The sequence below is a fragment of the Dendrobates tinctorius genome, unplaced genomic scaffold (genome assembly GCF_039654945.1).
Source record: "Dendrobates tinctorius isolate UK_male_01 unplaced genomic scaffold, ASM3965494v1 ptg000249l, whole genome shotgun sequence".
NCBI lineage: Eukaryota > Metazoa > Chordata > Amphibia > Anura > Dendrobatidae > Dendrobates > Dendrobates tinctorius.
The window spans coordinates 774,526-793,803 of record NW_027361916.1 but is presented as its reverse complement, the minus strand read 5'-3'; the positions used below and the strand labels follow the sequence as shown (position 1 = coordinate 793,803).

At 45.9% G+C, this 19,278-nt stretch overlaps 2 protein-coding genes across 2 annotated transcripts in view; one reads left to right on the top strand and one right to left on the bottom strand.

The window, feature by feature from the left end:
* LOC141063248 (gastrula zinc finger protein XlCGF66.1-like) overlaps positions 1–19,278 on the bottom strand; it is an 815,244-nt gene that overhangs the window by 400,779 nt on the left and 395,187 nt on the right. The window lies entirely within an intron of this gene.
* The window catches only part of LOC141063302 (uncharacterized), a 162,533-nt gene that overhangs the window by 116,981 nt on the left and 26,274 nt on the right, over positions 1–19,278 (top strand). Inside the window, exons 2-10 of the mRNA XM_073557359.1 lie at positions 4,170–4,319; positions 4,449–4,628; positions 8,868–8,991; positions 9,070–9,167; positions 11,984–12,163; positions 12,246–12,369; positions 12,453–12,550; positions 12,749–12,839; positions 17,244–18,842. Of these exons, the coding sequence (XP_073413460.1) occupies positions 4,242–4,319; positions 4,449–4,628; positions 8,868–8,991; positions 9,070–9,167; positions 11,984–12,163; positions 12,246–12,369; positions 12,453–12,550; positions 12,749–12,839; positions 17,244–18,842 (2,572 nt within the window). The 5' untranslated portion in view covers positions 4,170–4,241. The remainder of the gene's footprint in view (positions 1–4,169; positions 4,320–4,448; positions 4,629–8,867; positions 8,992–9,069; positions 9,168–11,983; positions 12,164–12,245; positions 12,370–12,452; positions 12,551–12,748; positions 12,840–17,243; positions 18,843–19,278) is intronic.

Genomic DNA, 19,278 nt, shown 5'->3' with positions numbered 1-19,278 from the left:
CTAGGCCTCATTATACAGCTGTACAGGGGTCTAGTGAAGGCTTTTTAGTCCTTTCCTCAGACTGTAGCTCCTGGAAACAGGCCCTCACTCCTGTCCCTTTACTATAAAGCCTGGGCCTCATTATACAGCTGTACAGGCGTCTAGTGAAGGCTTTTTAGCCCTTTCCTCAGACTGTAGCTCCTGGGAACAGACCCTCACTCCTGTCCCTTCACTATAAAGCCTGGGCCTCATTATACAGCTGTACAGGGGTCTAGTGAAGGCTTTTTAGCCCTTTCCTCAGACTGTAGCTCCTGAGATCAGGCCCTCACTCCTGTCCCTTCACTATAAAGCCTGGGCCTCATTATACAGCTGTACAGGGGTCTAGTGAAGGCTTTTTAGCCCTTTCCTCAGACTGTAGCTCCTGGGAACAGGCCCTCACTCCTGACCTTTCACTATAAAGCCTGGGCCTCATTATACAGCTGTACAGGGGTCTAGTGAAGGCTTTTTAGCCCTTTCCTCAGACTGTAGCTCCTGGTCTCCATGTGATCTCACCATAACCCTAACAAGCGAATTAAGGTGTGAAATCTTGATCAAAATTATCTCAGTACACAAATCTCTAAATGTGCCCAAAGTTTTGCATCGCCCCTTTTACTTTTTGCAATTATGAAATTGTCTATATATATATATATATATATATATAATATATATATATATATTTTTATTATTGTTGCCTAAAATACAAAGGCCATGTGTCATCTTAGAGGTTCGGCCTTTTAGAGATCATTTCATCTTCATCTTACTACTGCTCACAATAACGGTCATTTTGACCAGGGGCGCCCACACTTTTACATGCCGCTGTCAATGCTTCATCCCACTGGTGCTCAATATTTAATAGGGTCTTGCTATTAATCTTAATGAAAATTTCGGTTAATTTCTTTGAGCTGTTATTACTAGAGATGAGCGAATATTGTCGGAGAAGTTGTTATTGGCTAATATCGCTTACCGGATAGCTGCATCGGGACCCCGGATCCCTGGAGCGCTCCCGATAATCAGCTGCATGTGTCGCTCTCCATGCAGGTGCTGTGACTATCACACAGCGCGACACACGCAGCTGATTATCGGGAGCGCTCCAGCACACTGAGTCCTGCACACACTGAGGCCCCTGATCATGTGACCCCTGACTCCTCCCCTCCTGTGACCTCATCACAGGTCCTGTGTGCACAGAGCAGTCATATATGTGGCAGACACTCCTGGTCTTCTGCTTTCTGGGCCGGTTCCTCCTGTGAGTCCTATTAACCCTTTCGCTCCCTGTATTCTCCTTTCTGACTAGGACAATATCTGAATTCGGACAGTGTGACAGAAATTTAAGCAATGTGGAAGGGAAAAATGACAATTTTACTTTTTTCCTCACAAAAATGTGACTTTAGCCCCAAAATTGGCAGCGTAACAAATCCTTATTTTCCCCACTGTAGTTTGTAGACTCCATATACAGATCCCTTAAGTGAGAAAAGAGCTGAATTCCCCACTTAAGTTATTGCATTTTGGAAATTGCCCCCACTGGGAATTTATCTCCAGGTAAAGGCACAATTGTGTCTCCATGGGGGTTGTGCTCGCAGCCCAACATCGTGTGACCCTCCAAAGAAATGCCACCCCGCACCATTACTGACCACTGCCAAACCGGTCATGCTGAAGGATGTTGCAAACAGCAGATCGCTCTCCACGGCGTCTCCAGACTCTGTCACGTCTGTCACATGTGCTCAGTGTGAACCTGCTTTCATCTGTGAAGAGCACAGGGCGCCAGTGGTGAATTTGCCAACCCTGGTGTTCTGTGGCAAATGCCAAGCGTCCTGTACGGTGTTGGGCTGTGAGCACAACCCCCATCTGTGGGCATCGGGCCCTCAGACCATCCTCATGGAGTCGGTTTCTAACCGTTTGTACAGACACATGCACATTTGTGGCCTGCTGAAGATCATTTTGCAGGGCTCTGGCAGTGCTCCTCCTGTTCCTCCTTGCATAAAGGTGGAGGTGTTGGTCCTGCTGCTGGGTTGGTGCCCTCCTACGGCCCCCTCCACATCTCCTGGTGTACTGGCCTATTCCTGGTAGCGCCTCCAGCCTCTGGACACTACGCTGACAGACACAGCAAACCTTCTTGCCACAGCTCGCATTGATGTGCCATCCTGATTGAGCTGCACTACCTGAGCCACTTGTGTGGGTTGTAGAGTCCGTCTCATGCTACCACGAGTGTGAAAGCACAACCAACATTCAAAAGTGACTAAAACATCATCCAGAAGCATTGGTACTGAGATGTGGTCTGTGGTCCCCACCTGCTGAACCACTCCTTTATTGAGGGTGTCTTGATAATTGCCAATAATTTCCATCTGTTGTCTATTCCATTTGCACAACAGCATGTGAAATTGATTGTCAATCAGTGTTGCTTCCTAAGTGGACAGTTTGATTTCACAGAAGTTTGATTTACTTGGAGTTATATTCTGTTATTTAAGTGTTCCCTTTATTTTTTTGAACAGTGTATATAGATAGATAGATTTTTTTTCTTTGCATTGGAGGGTCCAATTCCAGCTATTGCTGTGGGATCTGTGATTTCTATCTACTCCACTGTGTACAGGATAATAGAGTATAATAAAGTAGTTATGGACGAGACGTAACTAACATTGTGCAGTGACTCTGCTTTCCATATAGTGATGGATATTTCTTGTTGATGAAACTGTGATTTTTTTTTCCACTTCAAACCTTTTTTTAAACCCCTCTGATCAGTGCGATCATACAACATACAAGCCTCTGATGGCTCCGGTGATGCCCTGTACTACTGTAGTGCCGTGTATCATCACTGCCTGTCAGTGTAATACTAACGGCCCCATACACATGAGATCAGAGTTGGCTGAACGGTCATTTGGCAGACGGCGATCTCTCCCGACTCCCCCATACACACAAATATTCCAGCTTTCCTGTGGTCTGTATGAGAGAGTCGCCTCCAGACTCCTCTAGAGGAGGATTATCTACAGGAAGAACAGACGGATTATCCTCTGAAATTCAGGATGCCAGATCCTTCTCTGTCCTGACATCATCTGTCGGGAGGCCCCCAAATACATTGTATGGTTGGCCAAACCCCCCGAAGTCAGTGCTTTCATGGAACTTTAGTCTAATGTGTATGGGGGCGTTATAAGGTAACTTATTGGACGCTGCCTCTGGCCCGGCCTAATAGACCTTCATACATTGCAGCCCAGACCCCATTATTAGGCATGTAAGTATCGGAGTAACTAGGCCGCCCCATACTATCGAGTACTTGGAGGCGGGGGGCATTCAGCCAAACTCTGTCACACCTTCTTAGATGTCATGTTTGCTTTTCAGGGTTTTTGTTGCAGCCTCATCTGTGCCGTCCCTGCGGTGTACATCTATGTTCTGGGGCCCAAAAAGATTAATTTCTTTTTAATAAATGTTTAACATGTTAAAAACTATAAAATGTGTTTTGCTTTTTACATATTTTTTTCTTCTTACAAGAATTGTTGGAGCCAATTTTCTTTAGAAACATTTTAATATCGGCTTTTTCTGGAGTTTTTCCTGTAATACAGGAAAGCCTAAGGCCAGAAATAATCCCCATAAATCACTGTACATGGAGACTTTGAGATCAGATCATTTCTGTCCGCGTTGATTGTGGAAACAAAAAAATCTTTTCTAAAAGCCTCAAACTTCTGTGTGTGACTCAGAGCTGAGATCTAACGGGATAGAAGATTCCAGTGCGGGGAAGACGGGAAACCTTCATATAGACGGCCGGTGGGGATGGAGGCAGTGACCGACTCTGGCCAAATCTGTCTCTAGAGCCGCAGTAGAAGATGAAGATGTCGTCCTCACCATGAAGGAGTTATTTCTCATGTCGCGTGTAATGAATCTCTCCTGCAGTATTGCTAATGCCGATTCCAGTGTCGGTAATGAGACGAGAATTAGCGTTATGGAAGATGAGTCTATGAGGAACGTGTTCAGCTGCCGACTCCGAGGAGGAAACTGCTTGTTGTCTGTGGCCTAAATATATAGGTTTTATTAGTAGATGTCAGGGGAGAAAACTAAACCCTGTAAGATAATAAATCTCCTCATATGTTTCCCTTATTATCTCCAGTAATTGTATTATTACACAGGATTCTTATGATGTTACATCGGATCATCTTCTTCTCATTCAGGTCTCTACAATATCGGATCCTCTCAGTGAAGATCTTCTACAAAAGAGAATTTTCCTGCTTTACCCATCAAGGATGTATATGGACAGAGACAAGATGGCGGAGAGGATATTACACCTCACCCTAGAGATCCTCCTCCGTCTCACTGGAGAGGTGAGAGATTCTGATGATGTCACATTACATCATTCTTATCTATGGGAATAACAGATGGACAGAACTGGAGAGGTAAGGACTCTGGAAATGTCTGTAGTGAGAGTTATTAATGTGTCTCTCCATTACCAGGATTACACAGTGGTGAAGAAGACCTCTAGTGATCGCTGTCAGGACCCTGTGTCTGAGGGATGGGGAAGACCCCTGAGCCAAATCACGGGGCCTCCACCTCACCCCCTGATCCATGAGGACATCAATGACCAGAAGATCCTAGAACTCATCTACAAGATGATTGAGCTGCTAACTGGAGAGGTGACATTGCTGGGAATGCTGGGACATTATTACTATTTATTTATAAAGCACCATTGGTTCCATGGTGCTGTACATGAGAAGGGGTTACATAGAATTACAGATATCACCGACAGTAAACAAACTAACAATGACAGACTGATACAGAGGGGAGAGAGGACCCTGCCCTTTCGGGCTTACATGCTACAGGATGGTGGGGAAGGAGACAGTAGGTTGGGGGGTTGCAGCAGTTCCGGTGTTGGTTGAGGTGATATCTGCGGTAGTGGTTAAGAGGTAGTGGAGTCATTGCAGGCTGTAGGCTTTTTTGAAGAGGTGGGTTTTCAGGTTCCGTCTGAAGGATCCGAGTGTGGTTGATAGCCGGACGTGTTGGGGCAAAGAATTCCAGCGAATAGGGACACTTCGGGAGAAGTCTTGGAGGCGGTTGGGCGAGGAGCGAATAAGTGTGGAGGAGAGAAGGAGGTCTTGGGAGGACCAGAGATTACGTGAGGGAAGGTATCAGGAGATTAGTTCAGAGACATATGGGGGAGACAGGTTATAGATGGCCTTGTAGGTCAGTATTAGTAAATTGAATTGGATACGCTGAGGGAATGGGAGCCAGTGAAGAGATTTGCAGAGGGGAGAAGCAGAGGAGTAGCGAGGAGAGAGATGAATTAGTCAGGCGGCAGAGTTAAGGATGGACTTGGGAGATGCAAGGGTGTTAGCAGGGAAGCCACAGAAAAGGATGTTGCAATAGTCGAGGTGGGAGATGATGAGGGCATGCACAAGTAGTTTAGTAGATTGAGAGTTGAGGAAGGGACAGATTCTGGAAATATTTTTGAGCTGGAGGCGGCAGGAGGTGGAGAGAGCTTGGATGTGCGGTTTGAAGGACAGGGCAGAGTCAAGGGTTACTCCCAGGCAGTGGACCTTGGGTAGGGGGGAAAGCGTGATGTCAATTGTTATAGAAATGTCGGGTAAGGAAGATCTGTGAGATGGGGGAAAGATGATGAGTTCAGATTTGTCCACATTGAGTTTGAGGAAGCGAGAGGAGAAGAAGGAGGATATGGCTGATAGACACTCTGGGATTCTGGAGAGCAGAGAGGTGACGTCTGGGCCAGAGAGGTAGATCTGAGTATCATCGGCATAAAGGTGGTACTGGAATCCATGGGACTCCATGTTGCCCCAGGCCAAGTGTATAGATTGGGAAGAGTAGGGGTCCTAGAACAGAGCCTTGGGGAACTCCAACAGAGAGAGGGTGGGATGAGGAGGTAGTGTGGGAGTGGGAGACGCTGAATGTGCGGTTGGAAAGGTATGAGGAAATCCAGGATAGGGCAAGATCTTTGATGCCGAAGGAGGAGAGGATGTGTAGTAGGAGGCAGTGGTCAACTGTGTTGAAAGCAGAGGACAGGTCTAGAAGGAGGAGTATAGAGTGTTGTCCCATAGATTTGGCTGTAAGTAGGTAATTGGTAATTCTGGTCAGGGCTGTCTCAGTGGAATGATGGGGGCGGAAGCCAGATTGTAGATTGTCAAAGAGCAAGTTAGATGAGAGGTGGGAGGAAAGGTGAGCGTGGACATGCTGCTCCAGGAGTTTAGAAGCGAATGGGAGCAGCGATATTGGGCGATAGCTAGATGTGGCTATTGGGTCGAGGGTCGGCTTTTTAAGGATAGGCGTGATTGTGGCATGTTTGAAAGCAGAAGGGAAGGTACCAGAAGTAAATGATAGGTTGAAGAGGTGGTTTAGGGATGGAATAAGAGTGGTGGCGAGGTTGTGGAGGAGGTGAGATGGCATAGGATCAAGTGCACAAGTGGTGAGGTGTGATTTGGAGAGATGAGCAAGCTCCCCTTCAGTGATGTTATATAGGGAGGTTATGGGGTTTGGGCTTTGGTCTGGTGTGTAAAGGGGTTGTGGTGGTTGAGCAATAAAGACATGCCATGTTTGGGCCATCTTGTTTTTGAAGTGTGCGCAAAGTCCTCGGCAGAGATGAGGGAGGTTGGAGGGGGCAGTGGTGGGTGGAGGAGGGAGTTAAAAGTACTGAACAACTGTTTGGGGTTGTGGGATAAGGAAGATACAAGGGATGTAAAGTAGGCCTGTTTAGCAGAGGTGAGGGCAGATTTGAATGCAAGTGTTGCTTGTTTGAGTGCAGTGAAGTCGTCTTGCGAATGCGTTTTCTTCCAGCGCCGTTCTGCAATTCTGAATGCTTGCCGACGCTTTTTAGTGGTGTTATTGTGTCAGGGTTGTCTATTGATTCGTCGCACTCTGTTATGCATGACAGGGGCGACCGAGTCGATGGCTGATGCAAGAGTGGCATTGTAGAAACTAGTGGCAGTGTCTGTGTCGTGGAGTGAAGATATGGAGGACAGTGGTAGAATAGAGTAAGAGAGTTTGTGAGTGTCTAGATGTGTGAGGTTTCTGTGGGGGTGCGCATGCTGCTGGACATGGGTGACAGGTGAGGAGGACAGGGATGAGAAAGTGCGTAGATGGTGGTCAGATAGAGGGGAGGTGGTGAAGTTAGAAAGACAGCAGAGGCGGGTGAAAACCAGGTCTAATGTATGTCCGTCTGTGTGGGTGGCTGAGGAGGACCACAGAGTAAGTCCAAAGGATGATGTAAGGGACAGGAGTTTGGAGGCTGCTGAATGGTGGTTGTCAATGGGGATGTTGAAGTCACCCATGATGATGGTGGGAATGTCAGCAGAGAGAAAGTGAAGGAACCAGGTGGAGAATTGGTCAATGAAGGCAGTGGTCGGACCTGGAGGTCGGTATAGGACGGCCACTTGGAGGTTGGAGGGAGAGTAGATGCGGACAGAGTGGACTTCAAAAGAGGGGAGGATAAGGGAGGGTAGAGGTTGGATTGGGTTGAAGCTGCAATTGGAAGAAAGGAGAAGGCCCACTCCCCCGTCATGTCTGTTGCCAGGGCGAGGAGTGTAGGTGAAGTGGAGGCCGCCGTAACCTAGCACAGCAGGGGAGGCAGTGTCCGAGGGTGTCAGCCATGTTTCGGTGAGGCCAAGGAAGGAAAAATTACGAGAGGTAAAGAGGTCGTGAATCACATGGAGTTTATTGCAGATGGAGCTGGCATTCCAGAGTGATCCAAAGAGTGGGAGCAGGGTGGTGGGTGTCAAGGGCATGGATTTGAGGTGGGAAAGATTTCTGGTGTTTGTGTTGATTTGGGAACGATAGAAGGGGGTAATAATGGGAGGTATGGGCTGTGGGGGTCCAGGGTTGAGAGATATATCGTCAGCAGTGAGGAGAAGCAGAGAGAGGGAGAGCATGTGGGAGAAGGAGGGTGGGTGGCTTGTTTTGTATTTTATTAGGAGAGCTCTGAGGTCAAGGAGCAGGTCAGCAGAGGAGGTCAGGTGGGGAGGCAAGAGGGAAGGAGAGATTATTATTTGGTTAGCGGGTGATGGGGTTTGCGGATAGCGAAGGAGAGTGAGGAGTAGTGGAGCCAAAACTGTTAGTGCGTATGTCAGCATGGTGAGAGTAATATAAAAGGCAAAAGAAATTTAGTACATCTAAATGCAGCAGTTAGTCATACCTTCTGGTCACTTCAGGCTCATTTCAGATGTTATCCTTAGAAAACATCCTTGCAATGACAGACCGAGGTCAGACAGACCTCTTAGTCTGAATTTATACTAACTTAACAGCACATGAAAGGGCCCAGGTGTGATCAGAAAGGGAGGAGCAGTAGGGAGACTGGATGCAGACACAGGAGATGATTAATTAAAGTCACAAGAGGAAATGCAAAGGGAGATAGTATTGCAGCCAGAACACATACCAGTGATAGCAGACAGATACAGGGGTGATTGGGGTTCAGGAAAGCTGGGTGATGATGGTATTGCAGCCTGAACACATACCAGTGATAGCAGACAGATACAGGGGTGATTGGGGTTCAGGAAAGATGGATGATGATGGTATTGCAGCCGGGATACATACCATTGATATCAGACAGATACAGGGGTGATGATGGTATTGCAGCCGGGATACATACCATTGATAGCAGACAGATACAGGGGTGATTGTGGTTCAGGAAAGATGGGTGATGATGTTATTGCAGCCAGAACACATACCTGTGGATGAAGCAGATCAATTGTCAGAGTGATAGTAATAGTGAAGCATAGTAATAATAATAATGAAGCATCTAGAGCAAGGGAGTCATTTTCAGGCATATTTCAGATGTTATCCTTAGAACGACATCCTTGGAATGACAGACTGACATTATACAGTAACACTATGAAGGGATCGGGTGATGACGGTATCATTGTATGTGTCAGGTTCCTATAAGGTGTCACGATGTCGCTGTCTATTTCTCCATGGAGGAGTGGGAGTATATAGAAGGACACAGAGATCTATACAAGGACGTCATAATGGAGGTTCCCCAGCCCCTCACATCTCCAGGTAATAGACAGGACTAAATACACACCGCATATAATATATGTAGAGAATGAATTCAGTCCCTGTATGTGTTTCCTCCAGATCTATCCAGTAAGAGGACAACACCAGAGAGATGTCCCCGTCCTCTTCTTCCACAGAACTGTAACCAAGAAGATCCCAGTGTTCCTCAGGATCATCAGGTAGATGGAGAGAAGGTGTCAGGAGATCTCCCCTATGATGTGTAGACGGCTGTGAAGGTCTTGTGCTCAGTCTTGTTTTATCCACCAGTATTATATGTTTTATACTTGTGTGATGAGAACGGTAGAGATGGCAGGATTAGAGCTGACACCAGTGACCGGAGGTAAACTTTTTACCTCCAATCACAGCTGAGCGGTTATGCTGTGTTCTGACAACGTGGGAACCACGGCTCTGTGACCGGCGGGGATGATTTTACCGCCAATCAGAAGCGCTACACCGGTGTTTACCGCACCTTCACACAGCTTGGGAAACACCGGCTTTTGTGCTGTGCATGATCGGCTATATTCTGCTATTAAATCAGCAAAAGTGTTGTGCCTGCCATCTGATGTATATACTTCTCATCAAGTTCTTGTTAAGTGAAGGAAAGTCTATTTTTTAACTTTGGTCTCCCTCATTCATCTCCATACTATCTGGTCTGGGCCTACAACGACAGCATGCAATCTCCGGAGTCGGGAGATATGACTCTGCTATAATGTGTGTGTATATATATATATATATATATATATATATATATATATATATATAATTATACTATACTAGATCGGGTATTCTAGAATATGTATGTAGTTTATTTATGAAGATTTAAGAATAATGCAATGAATGTTCGGGCGGTGTAGAAAATTGCTTTGGAAAGGCTTCTGGAATCGACTTTGGGATTGCCCCTTGCAGACCTGGGGGGCTGGACCCTCATCTGACCTTGTTTTCCCTGGGCACACCGCTGGTGAAGGTTCCCTCTCTGCCTGCTGCACGCGCCATCTTCTTCCTTTGTGGTGACGTCACCGCTACCCGATGTTCGGCCGGTGTGGAGATTTCCTTCTGAACAGTATCTGCATCCTGCCTTATGCTTGCCCTTTGCCGAACGGGGTTTTTCGCCCTCCTCTGCTCAAGTTAAGGCAGGGCACATCGTTGGTGAAGTTCCTGTGGAGGACTGCTGCGGCGCCATCTTCCTCCACCTTCAGTGTCGTCCCCGGGCGCGACCAATCAGCGACGCGGGATTTCCGTTACAGACAGAATTAGACGAATATATATATGTACACTAGATGGTGGCCCAATTCTAACGCATCGGGTATTCTAGAATATGGCCAAATTCGCATGCGTTTTGCCACAGAAAACATGCGTTTTTCACGCGCGGAATTCAAGCGCATACCAAACGATTTGAAGCATCGCTTGGAATGTGATTGACAGGTTGGTCACACTTGTGAAGCATAGTGTTTTTGACAATTGTGATCAACTTTTTACTATTGATTGAAACCACAATTTTTTGCAAGTATTTAAATAGGCACTTCAACACATGAATCCACACTTGCGGGTAAAAAAGAATATTACTCCTTCTTATCCAAAATGAAGCGAACCACAATTATATTACAAACATGTAACTTTATTAAACAAAATAAAGACATTTAAAATTGGCTACATATTCATTGTTTCCTGATAACCTACCCCAAAAGGGGAAAAAAACAGCAGACAATTATCTCTGTTTTGTTTAATAAAGTTACATGTTTTTAATATAATTGTGGTTCGCTTCATTTTGGATAAGAAGGAGTAATATTCTTTTTTGTCCGCAAGTGTGGATTTTTACTATTGATGATGCCTATGCAGCATCAATAGTAAAAGATAGCATGTAAAAAAGAATAAAAAAAAATTAAAAAAAGGTTATTCTCACCTTCCGACGGTCCCCGGACTCTTTCTTTCCTCTCCACGCTCCCGGCATCTTCCGTTCCCAGTTATGCTTAGCGCGAATTACCGGAGATGACGTCACTCTCGAGAGCGCGATGCTTGCGAGATTGCGACGTCATCAGCGGTCTTTCTCGCAAAGCATTACTGGGAACGGAAGATGCCGGCTGCGTGGTTAGAGGCGGGAGAGCTCCGGGGGCCGTCGGAGGGTGAGTATATCACTATTTTTTGCTTTAATTCTATTTTTACAGGTTTATGGTACCCACGGTCCAGAGGAGTCTCCCGACTCCTAGCGCCGCTGATCTCCCGACGGTAGCGGTGGCGTGTGTCCTTCAAATTCCGTACTGCGCCTGCGCACTGCGCCTGTCGCTGATTGGTTGCGGCCTGCCGGCCACGACCAATCAGCGACACGGGATTTCCGTTACAGACAGACAGAGTTAGACGATTATATAAATAGAGATATATATATATATATATATATATATGTTATATATAGCTGACCCGTGGAAGCGCTGATAGGCCGTCATCAGAGTTTACTCACTCCTTTCTTCAGCCTCCCGGCCATGAAGTTTTAAACTTTTGCTACAAATAAACTACGGACTTTCAATATGGATCGGTGAGTGCTTCAGTCCTTACTTTCTTTGATGGTGAAATTATATATATAGATATATTCTGTATATATGTGTGTATGTGTATATATATGTTTGGCAGAGTCATATCTCCCGACTCTGCAGATTGCTGCTGTCATTGTATTATTACACAGGATTCTTATGATGTTACATCGGATCATCTTCTTCTCATTCAGGTCTCTACAATATCGGATCCTCTCAGTGAAGATCTTCTACAAAAGAGAACTTTCCTGATTTACCCATCAAGGATGGATATGGACAGAGACAAGATGGCGGAGAGGATGTTACACCTCACCCTAGAGATCCTCTTCCGTCTCACTGGAGAGGTGAGAGATTCTGATGACGTCACATTACATCATTCTTATCTATGGGAATAACAGATGGACAGAACTGGAGAGGTGAGGACTCTGGAAATGTCTGTAGTGAGATTTATTAATGTGTCTCTCCATAACCAGGATTACACAGTGGTGAAGAAGACCTCTAGTGATCACTGTCAGGACCCTGTGTCTGAGGGATGTGGAAGACCCCTGAACTCAATCACGGGGCCTCCACCTCACCCCCTGATCCATGAGGACATCAATGACCAGAAGATCCTAGAACTCATCTACAAGATGATTGAGCTGCTGACTGGAGAGGTGACACTGCTGGGAATGCTGGGACATTATACAGTAACACTATGAAGGGATCGGGGGATGACGGTATCATTGTATGTGTCAGGTTCCTATAAGGTGTCAGGATGTCGCTGTCTATTTCTCCATGGAGGAGTGGGAGTATTTAGGAGGACACAGAGATCTGTACAAGGACGTCATAATGGAGGTTCCCCAGCCCCTCACATCACCAGGTAATAGACAGGACTAAATACACACGGCCTATAATTATCTGTATGTAGAGAATGAATTCAGTCCCTGTATGTGTTTCCTCCAGATCTATCCAGTAAGAGGACAACACCAGAGAGATGTCCCCGTCCTCTTCTTCCACAGGACTGTAACCAAGAAGATCCCAGTGCTCTTCAGGATCATCAGGTAGATGGAGAGAAGGTGTCAGGAGATCTCCCCTATGATGTGTAGACGGCTGTGAAGGTCTTGTGCTCAGTCTTGTTTTTTCCCCCAGTATTATATGTTTTATACTTGTGTAATGAGAGCGGTGGAGATGGCAGGATTAGAGCTGATCATAGATGGGACTTCTCCATCTGTCGGTGACTTTTACAATATTTGTTTCAGGGTGAAGATCTGACCCATATTAATACTACAGAGACATATGTGAGAGATGATGAGTGGTGTAAAGAGAAGATTCCCACATATGACTACCCAGGTGAGTAGTAACCACTGAATGCAGAGAAGTCACAGATTCCTCTCAGTCACCGGCTGTGGCTGCTTTATCGGTGGTGTAGTCCGGCCGTATTACCATGATCACCATTTTGCCTCTAGACCACAACATTCTCCTCCACCCAAAACTGTTCAAATGACTTTGGGCAGTGAAAGCCCTTTTCTATAGAACTTAAAACCTGGAGGATCCTCCTACCCCCTGGTATTAGTGTGAGGGTGATCCCTTAAAGAGAGATCTATATGATTACTTGTACCTAACCCAATATAGGCCGAGTGCGCGCTTAAAGAGTCACACCGAACACAGAGTTAGATGTCTACTCCTTTCTCAGCAAAGGCTTGCACACAACTGAAGTTTATTCTCAAGACAAAGAGACGGGAAATGGGTGTCACACAATCTTCTGAGTAGCCAGTGTCAGTCTATGATAGGTCCATTTCAGCTTCACTTCCATATATGGTATCCAGTATCTCAGCTTCTGCATTCCAAGGATTCCTTCCAAGGTGTTGTCTGAAGACACAGACGCCATCTTGGTACACCATATCTGAACTGACTTATATAAGGTTAGCTGCGTTGTACAGTACCATGAAAGTGAATGTAAATTGAAAAACGCTGTGCACATGCTGCAGAAAAATCTGCGTGGAAACGCTGCGGGTTCATGTCAATTCTTTGTGCGGATCTGCAGCGTTTCTGCACCCATTGACTTGCATTAAGTCGGGCATATCCGGAGCAAAACCGCAGATCTAAAAAATATCTGCGTTTTTGCTGTGGATGAAACGCTGCAGATCGGGAGGGGGGGGAAGAGTGGGGGCGGCGTGTCGGCGGAGACTGTCTGCTTGTGTATGTGTGTGGGCGGTGACTGTGTGCGTGTATGGGCCTGTGTGTGCGGGGGTCATCAGGCGGTCTGCCGGGCTGTGCGAAGGTCATTAGGCATATGTCAGGGCTGTGCGGGGGTCATTAGGCATATGTCGGGGCTGTGCGGGGGTCATCGGGCGGTCTGCTGGGCTGTGCGTGGGTCATTAGGCATATGCCGGGGCTGTGCGGGGGTCATTAGGCATATGTCGGGGCTGTGCGGGGGTCATTGGGCGGTCTGCGGGGCTGTGCGGGGGTCATTAGGCACATGCCGGGGCTGTGCGGGGGCTGTGCGGGGGTCATTAGGCATATGTCGGGGCTGTGCGGGGGTCATCGGGCGGTCTGCTGGGCTGTGCGTGGGTCATTAGGTATACGCCGTGGCTGTGTGGGGGTCATTGCGCGGTCTGCCGGGCTGTGCGGGGGTCATTAGGCATATGTCGGGGCTGTGCGGGGGTCATTGGGCGGTCTGCCGGGCTGTGCAGGGGTCATTAGGCATATGCCGGGGCTGTGCGGGGGTTATTGGGCGGTCTGCCGGGCTGTGCGGGGGTCATTAGGCATATGCCGGGGCTGTGCGGGGGTCATTGGGCGGTCTGCGGGGCTGTGCGGGGGTCATTAGGCATATGCCGGGCTGTGCGGGGGTCATTAGGCATATGTCGGGGCTGTGCGGGGGTCATTGGGCGGTCTGCTGGGCTGTGCAGGGGTCATTAGGCATATGCCGGGGCTGTGCGGGGGTCATTGGGCGGTCTGCCGGGCTGTGCGGGGGTCATTAGGCATATGCCGGGGCTGTGCGGGGGTCATTAGGCATATGCCGGGCTGTGCGGGGGTCATTAGGCATATGCCGGGGCTGTGCGGGGGTCATCGGGCGGTCTGCTGGCTGTGCGTGGGTCATTAGGCATACGCCGTGGCTGTGCGGGGGTCATTGGGCGGTCTGCCGGGCTGTGCGGGGGTCATTAGGCATATGTCGGGGCTGTGCGGGGGTCATTGGGCGGTCTGCGGGGCTGTGTGTACTACAAGTCCCATCGGGCTATGCCTGCTACACTGTCAGTGCTTATACACTTAGATTGGAAGGAAGGATCATCCCCGCGCTGCCGCAAGAAGAATTCCAGAAATTGTAGAGGTGTTAACGTGGTTTCTTCTACGTGTTTGGGGGGTTCAGGTGACCCCTTCATCAGGACATACCACAAATATTGTACCAAATCATTCTCAAACACTATCCGAAGCCAGGAAACATCTAGAAAAGATTAAATTACAAATTAATCTAATTTAAAGATAAAACCACTGCTGCCCCGAAGACACTGAGAGGTAATAATAAATCTGGGACCAAAGGAGCCAACTCTAATTCGGATCTGTCCAGTTCTCTCCCTCTTTCACTTCTTGAGTTATCCATTCATGATACCACTCCAAGCATGTTGGTACCTTCACTAACCACTATCTCATTAGGTCCTGACGACCCTGATACCTCCACTCCACCAGCCCCACCAATGACACTATTGTAGTGGATCATTCAGATGCCTCTAAATCCGGGACGGTTCCTCTTTTACCCCGGGCAATAAAAAAACTCCCAACTGAACCAATTTTTTGTACCCAAAACCGTAAAAATAAAAAGCACTACAGAGGAACTAGGGGAGGGAGAAAAAGAGGAAAAATACCACCTTAACCCCTCCATCGCTAATGAATTAACTTCTAATATTTGTAATCTTTCTGACTACAAACTCTCTGAAAGTGCGGAATCCCTCCTATCTAGAGGATTGTCCTTCTGTCTCTCCAACAAACCTAAGGATTTTAATTTATTTTTAGATTTACAAATTTTCATAAGGAAATTAAACCTTAAAAGACATTTCTTTATTAAGGAAAATAAATCCAACCCTCCAACCAACACAGAAAATACTGAAGAAACAGATGAATGTTTTCACCTGAACGTACCTGCTAAGTCTAAATTTTATCCTGTTGAGGACAAAAGCCACCATCTATCTATTATCTATCTATCTACCCTTCTATCTATCTCTCTATCTATCTATCTATCCTTCTATCTATCTATCTATTATCTATCTATCCTTCTATCTATCTCTCTATCTATCTATCCTTCTATCTATCTATCTATCTATCTATCTATCTATCTATCCTATAGCTATCTATCTATTTCTCTATTTATTTATCCTTCTATCTATTTATCCTTCTATCTATTATCTATGTATCTGTGTGTTATGGAGTGTGGGTTGGACAAATGTAAATGAGGAGGTTGGACAGAAATGACATCACAAATCTTTTTTTTTTGTTAAATAAGATATCTTTATTTAGCTTACAAAAACGCATACAAATCCGCCTGAAAAACCGCAGCAAAAAGGCATCAAAGACGCAACTGAGTTTTCTCCCAAGAACTGTGGATTTTGTGCGGAAAAATCCGCGGCAAAATCTGCAACGTGTGCACGCAGCCTATATGTTGTTTGCGCACACTGCAAGACTCAGAAGTGAGAGCGGATTTTGCTGGATTGGTTTATGGAAACCTTGTTGCTTTTCAGCAGCCTTTGAGCCACTAATAGTGCGGGAACCTCTGTTTTTCCATTGACAGATGGACCTGAGTGAGGACTTGTTTTTTGTGAGATGAGAATTGGTATTATTTTCGCCTACATAACATTGATTGGTTTCTTTATATTTGATACTAGATGTGTGCCCGATGCTATCGCATCGGGAGGGCAGTAACATCACGATGGGGGCAGCTTTGTGGTGCTGGGGGTGGCGGCCCACCCACTTCCATGCAGTCACAACTGGCAGGAAAGACTTTGTTTTGCGATCTGTGCTGGAGATGGTGTGCGGCGCTTCCAGAGGGTGGCCGCACCCAATCTCCAGCACAGGCCTCAAGTCGCAGTCTTTCCTGGTGACTGTGACTGCATGGAGGTGGGTGGGGAGGCAGCGGTGGGATCCGGCGCATGTAGTCAGACAGTGGGTCCTGGCGGGGGTCTGGCGGTGGCATCCCTCTCATTACTCCCCCCTCATTACACCCTCTCATTATACCCCCTTTATTACACCCCTCTCTTTATACCCCCTCGTTACACCCCTTTAACAGCCTCATGATCGCAGTGATGGCCGGGATCCGAGCGGTGGCCGGGATCCGAGTAGCGGTCGGGATCCCAGCGCCGGTAGGGATCACAGTGGCAGCCTGGATATAAGCGGCTGCTGGGATCCCAGGGGTATTCGGGATCGCAGCTGCGTCCTGGATCTGAGCGGCATCACTTGGGTGTACCAAAATAGCGGTCGGCGTACTTCCGGTGCGGCGCAGTGGATTGTGGGATTCGGGGACATCCAGATGGAAGTGGATGACAGACAATTTAAGGCAATTATATATATACATTTGGGCGGCAGAATGAACAAACAGTTGAACACCACACACTACTGGCTCATCCAACAAGGTTTTCAATTAGACTGTGAACTGTCATTGTCTTGGTAAATAAAGTTTTTTACATAGCTTGCCATTTTTTAAGTAGAAGTGTTGAAAAATATAAACCTCAAGGATATTTTATTTAAAAAAATTGTTTATTATGTTAGATGACTGTACCAGGAGATCAGAGGGACAGCTGACATCTTCAATTTTTAAATCTGATGATCTTGATATCCTACAAGATACACCTGAAATGAATGCCGTTACTCCAGACACATCATCATCCATTCACAGCAAAGATCTGTCATCTGAACCTATGAAACATGTCCCATCTTCTGATTCTTTACTGACTACTAAGGAAAATCAAAGTCACAAAAGAGGCATTAAAAAACAAACTGCTCCTAAAGCAAAGAAGTCATTTTCATGTTCAGAATGTGGTAAATATTTTACACGGAAATCAGATTTTGTTACTCACCAGAGAATTCACACAGGGGAGAAGCCTTTTTCATGTTCAGAATGTGGGAAATGTTTTAATCATAAAGGGAATCTTAATGAACACCATAGAACTCACACAGGGGAGAAGCCTGTTTCATGTTCAGAATGTGGGAAATGTTTTATCAATAAATCAGTTTGTGTTAAGCACCAGAGAATCCACACAGGAGAGAATCCTTTTTCATGTTTAGAATGTGGGAAATGTTTTGCACATAAATCACATTTTGTTACCCACCAAAGAACTCACACAGGGGAGAAGCCTTTTTCCTGTTCTGAATGTGGGAAATGTTTTGCACATAAATCACATTTTGTTACCCACCAAAGAACTCACACAGGGGAGAAGCCTTTTTCCTGTTCAGAATGTGGGAAATGTTTTAACACTAAATCAGAATGTGTTACGCACCAGAGAACTCACACAGGAGAGAAGCCTTTTTCATGTTTAGAATGTGGGAAATGTTTTAACACTAAATCAGATTGTGTTATGCACCAGAGAACTCACACAGGAGAGAAGCCTTTTTCATGTTCAGAATGTGGGAAATGTTTTATCAATAAATCAGTTTGTGTTAAGCACCAGAGAACTCACACAGGGGAGAAGCCTTTTTCATGTTCAGAATGTGGGAAATGTTTTAACCTTAAAAGGAATCTTGATGAACACCATAGAACTCACACAGGGATGAAGCCTGTTTCATGTTCAGAATGTGGGAAATGTTTTAGCAGTAAATCAGCCTGTGCTAAGCACCATAGAATCCACACAGGAGAGAAGCCTGTTTCATGTTCAGAATGTGGGAAATGTTTTATCAGTAAATCAGCTTGTGCTAAGCACCATAGAATCCACACAGGAGAGAAGCCTTTTTCATGTTCAGAATGTGGGAAATGTTTTAAACTTAAAAGGAATCTTGATGAACACCATAAAACTCACACAGGGGAGAAGCCTGTTTCATGTTCAGAATGTGGGAAATGTTTTATCAGTAAATCAGCTTGTGTTAAGCACCAGAGAACTCACACAGGAGAGAAGCCTTTTTCATGTTTAGAATGTGGGAAATGTTTTAACAGTAAATCAGATTGTGTTAAACACCAGAGAACTCACACAGGAGAGAAGCCTTTTTCATGTTTAGAATGTGGGAAATGTTTTAACCAGAAAGGGAGTCTTGATGAACACCATAGAACTCATACAGGGGAGAAGCCTTTTTCATGTTCAGAATGTGGGAAATGTTTTACAAGGAAATCAAATTGTGTTAAGCACCAGAGAACCCACATACAGGAGAATTCCTGTTAATGTGGGAAATTTTTTAACCAGGAAGCGCTTCTTGATCGCCATCAGAGCAGTCACACAGAGGAGAAGCCATTTTCATTTTCTTAATGTAGGAAATATTTTACTTGGAAATCAACTGTTAATAAACATCAGAGATGTCACATAGGGGAGAAGCCTTTTTTTATATTCATAATGTTGGAATAGTTTTAACCAAAATTAAATGTTCTTAAATGGGTTGTCTCTTGTCATTCCTCATGTTTGCTGACAAAAGGATAAAACTAAACTTTATTAATTCCAAATATAAAGCTATACCCATAATTCACCCCCTGAAGATTAGTCAGAAGGTGACTAATAGAAAAAACATATACCCCACATCTCAGTATATAGGGTGAGGTGAGGTTTACACACTCACTCTCCAAGCCTCTCATTTCTATGGGTTTCATCGTCCTCACCAAAGG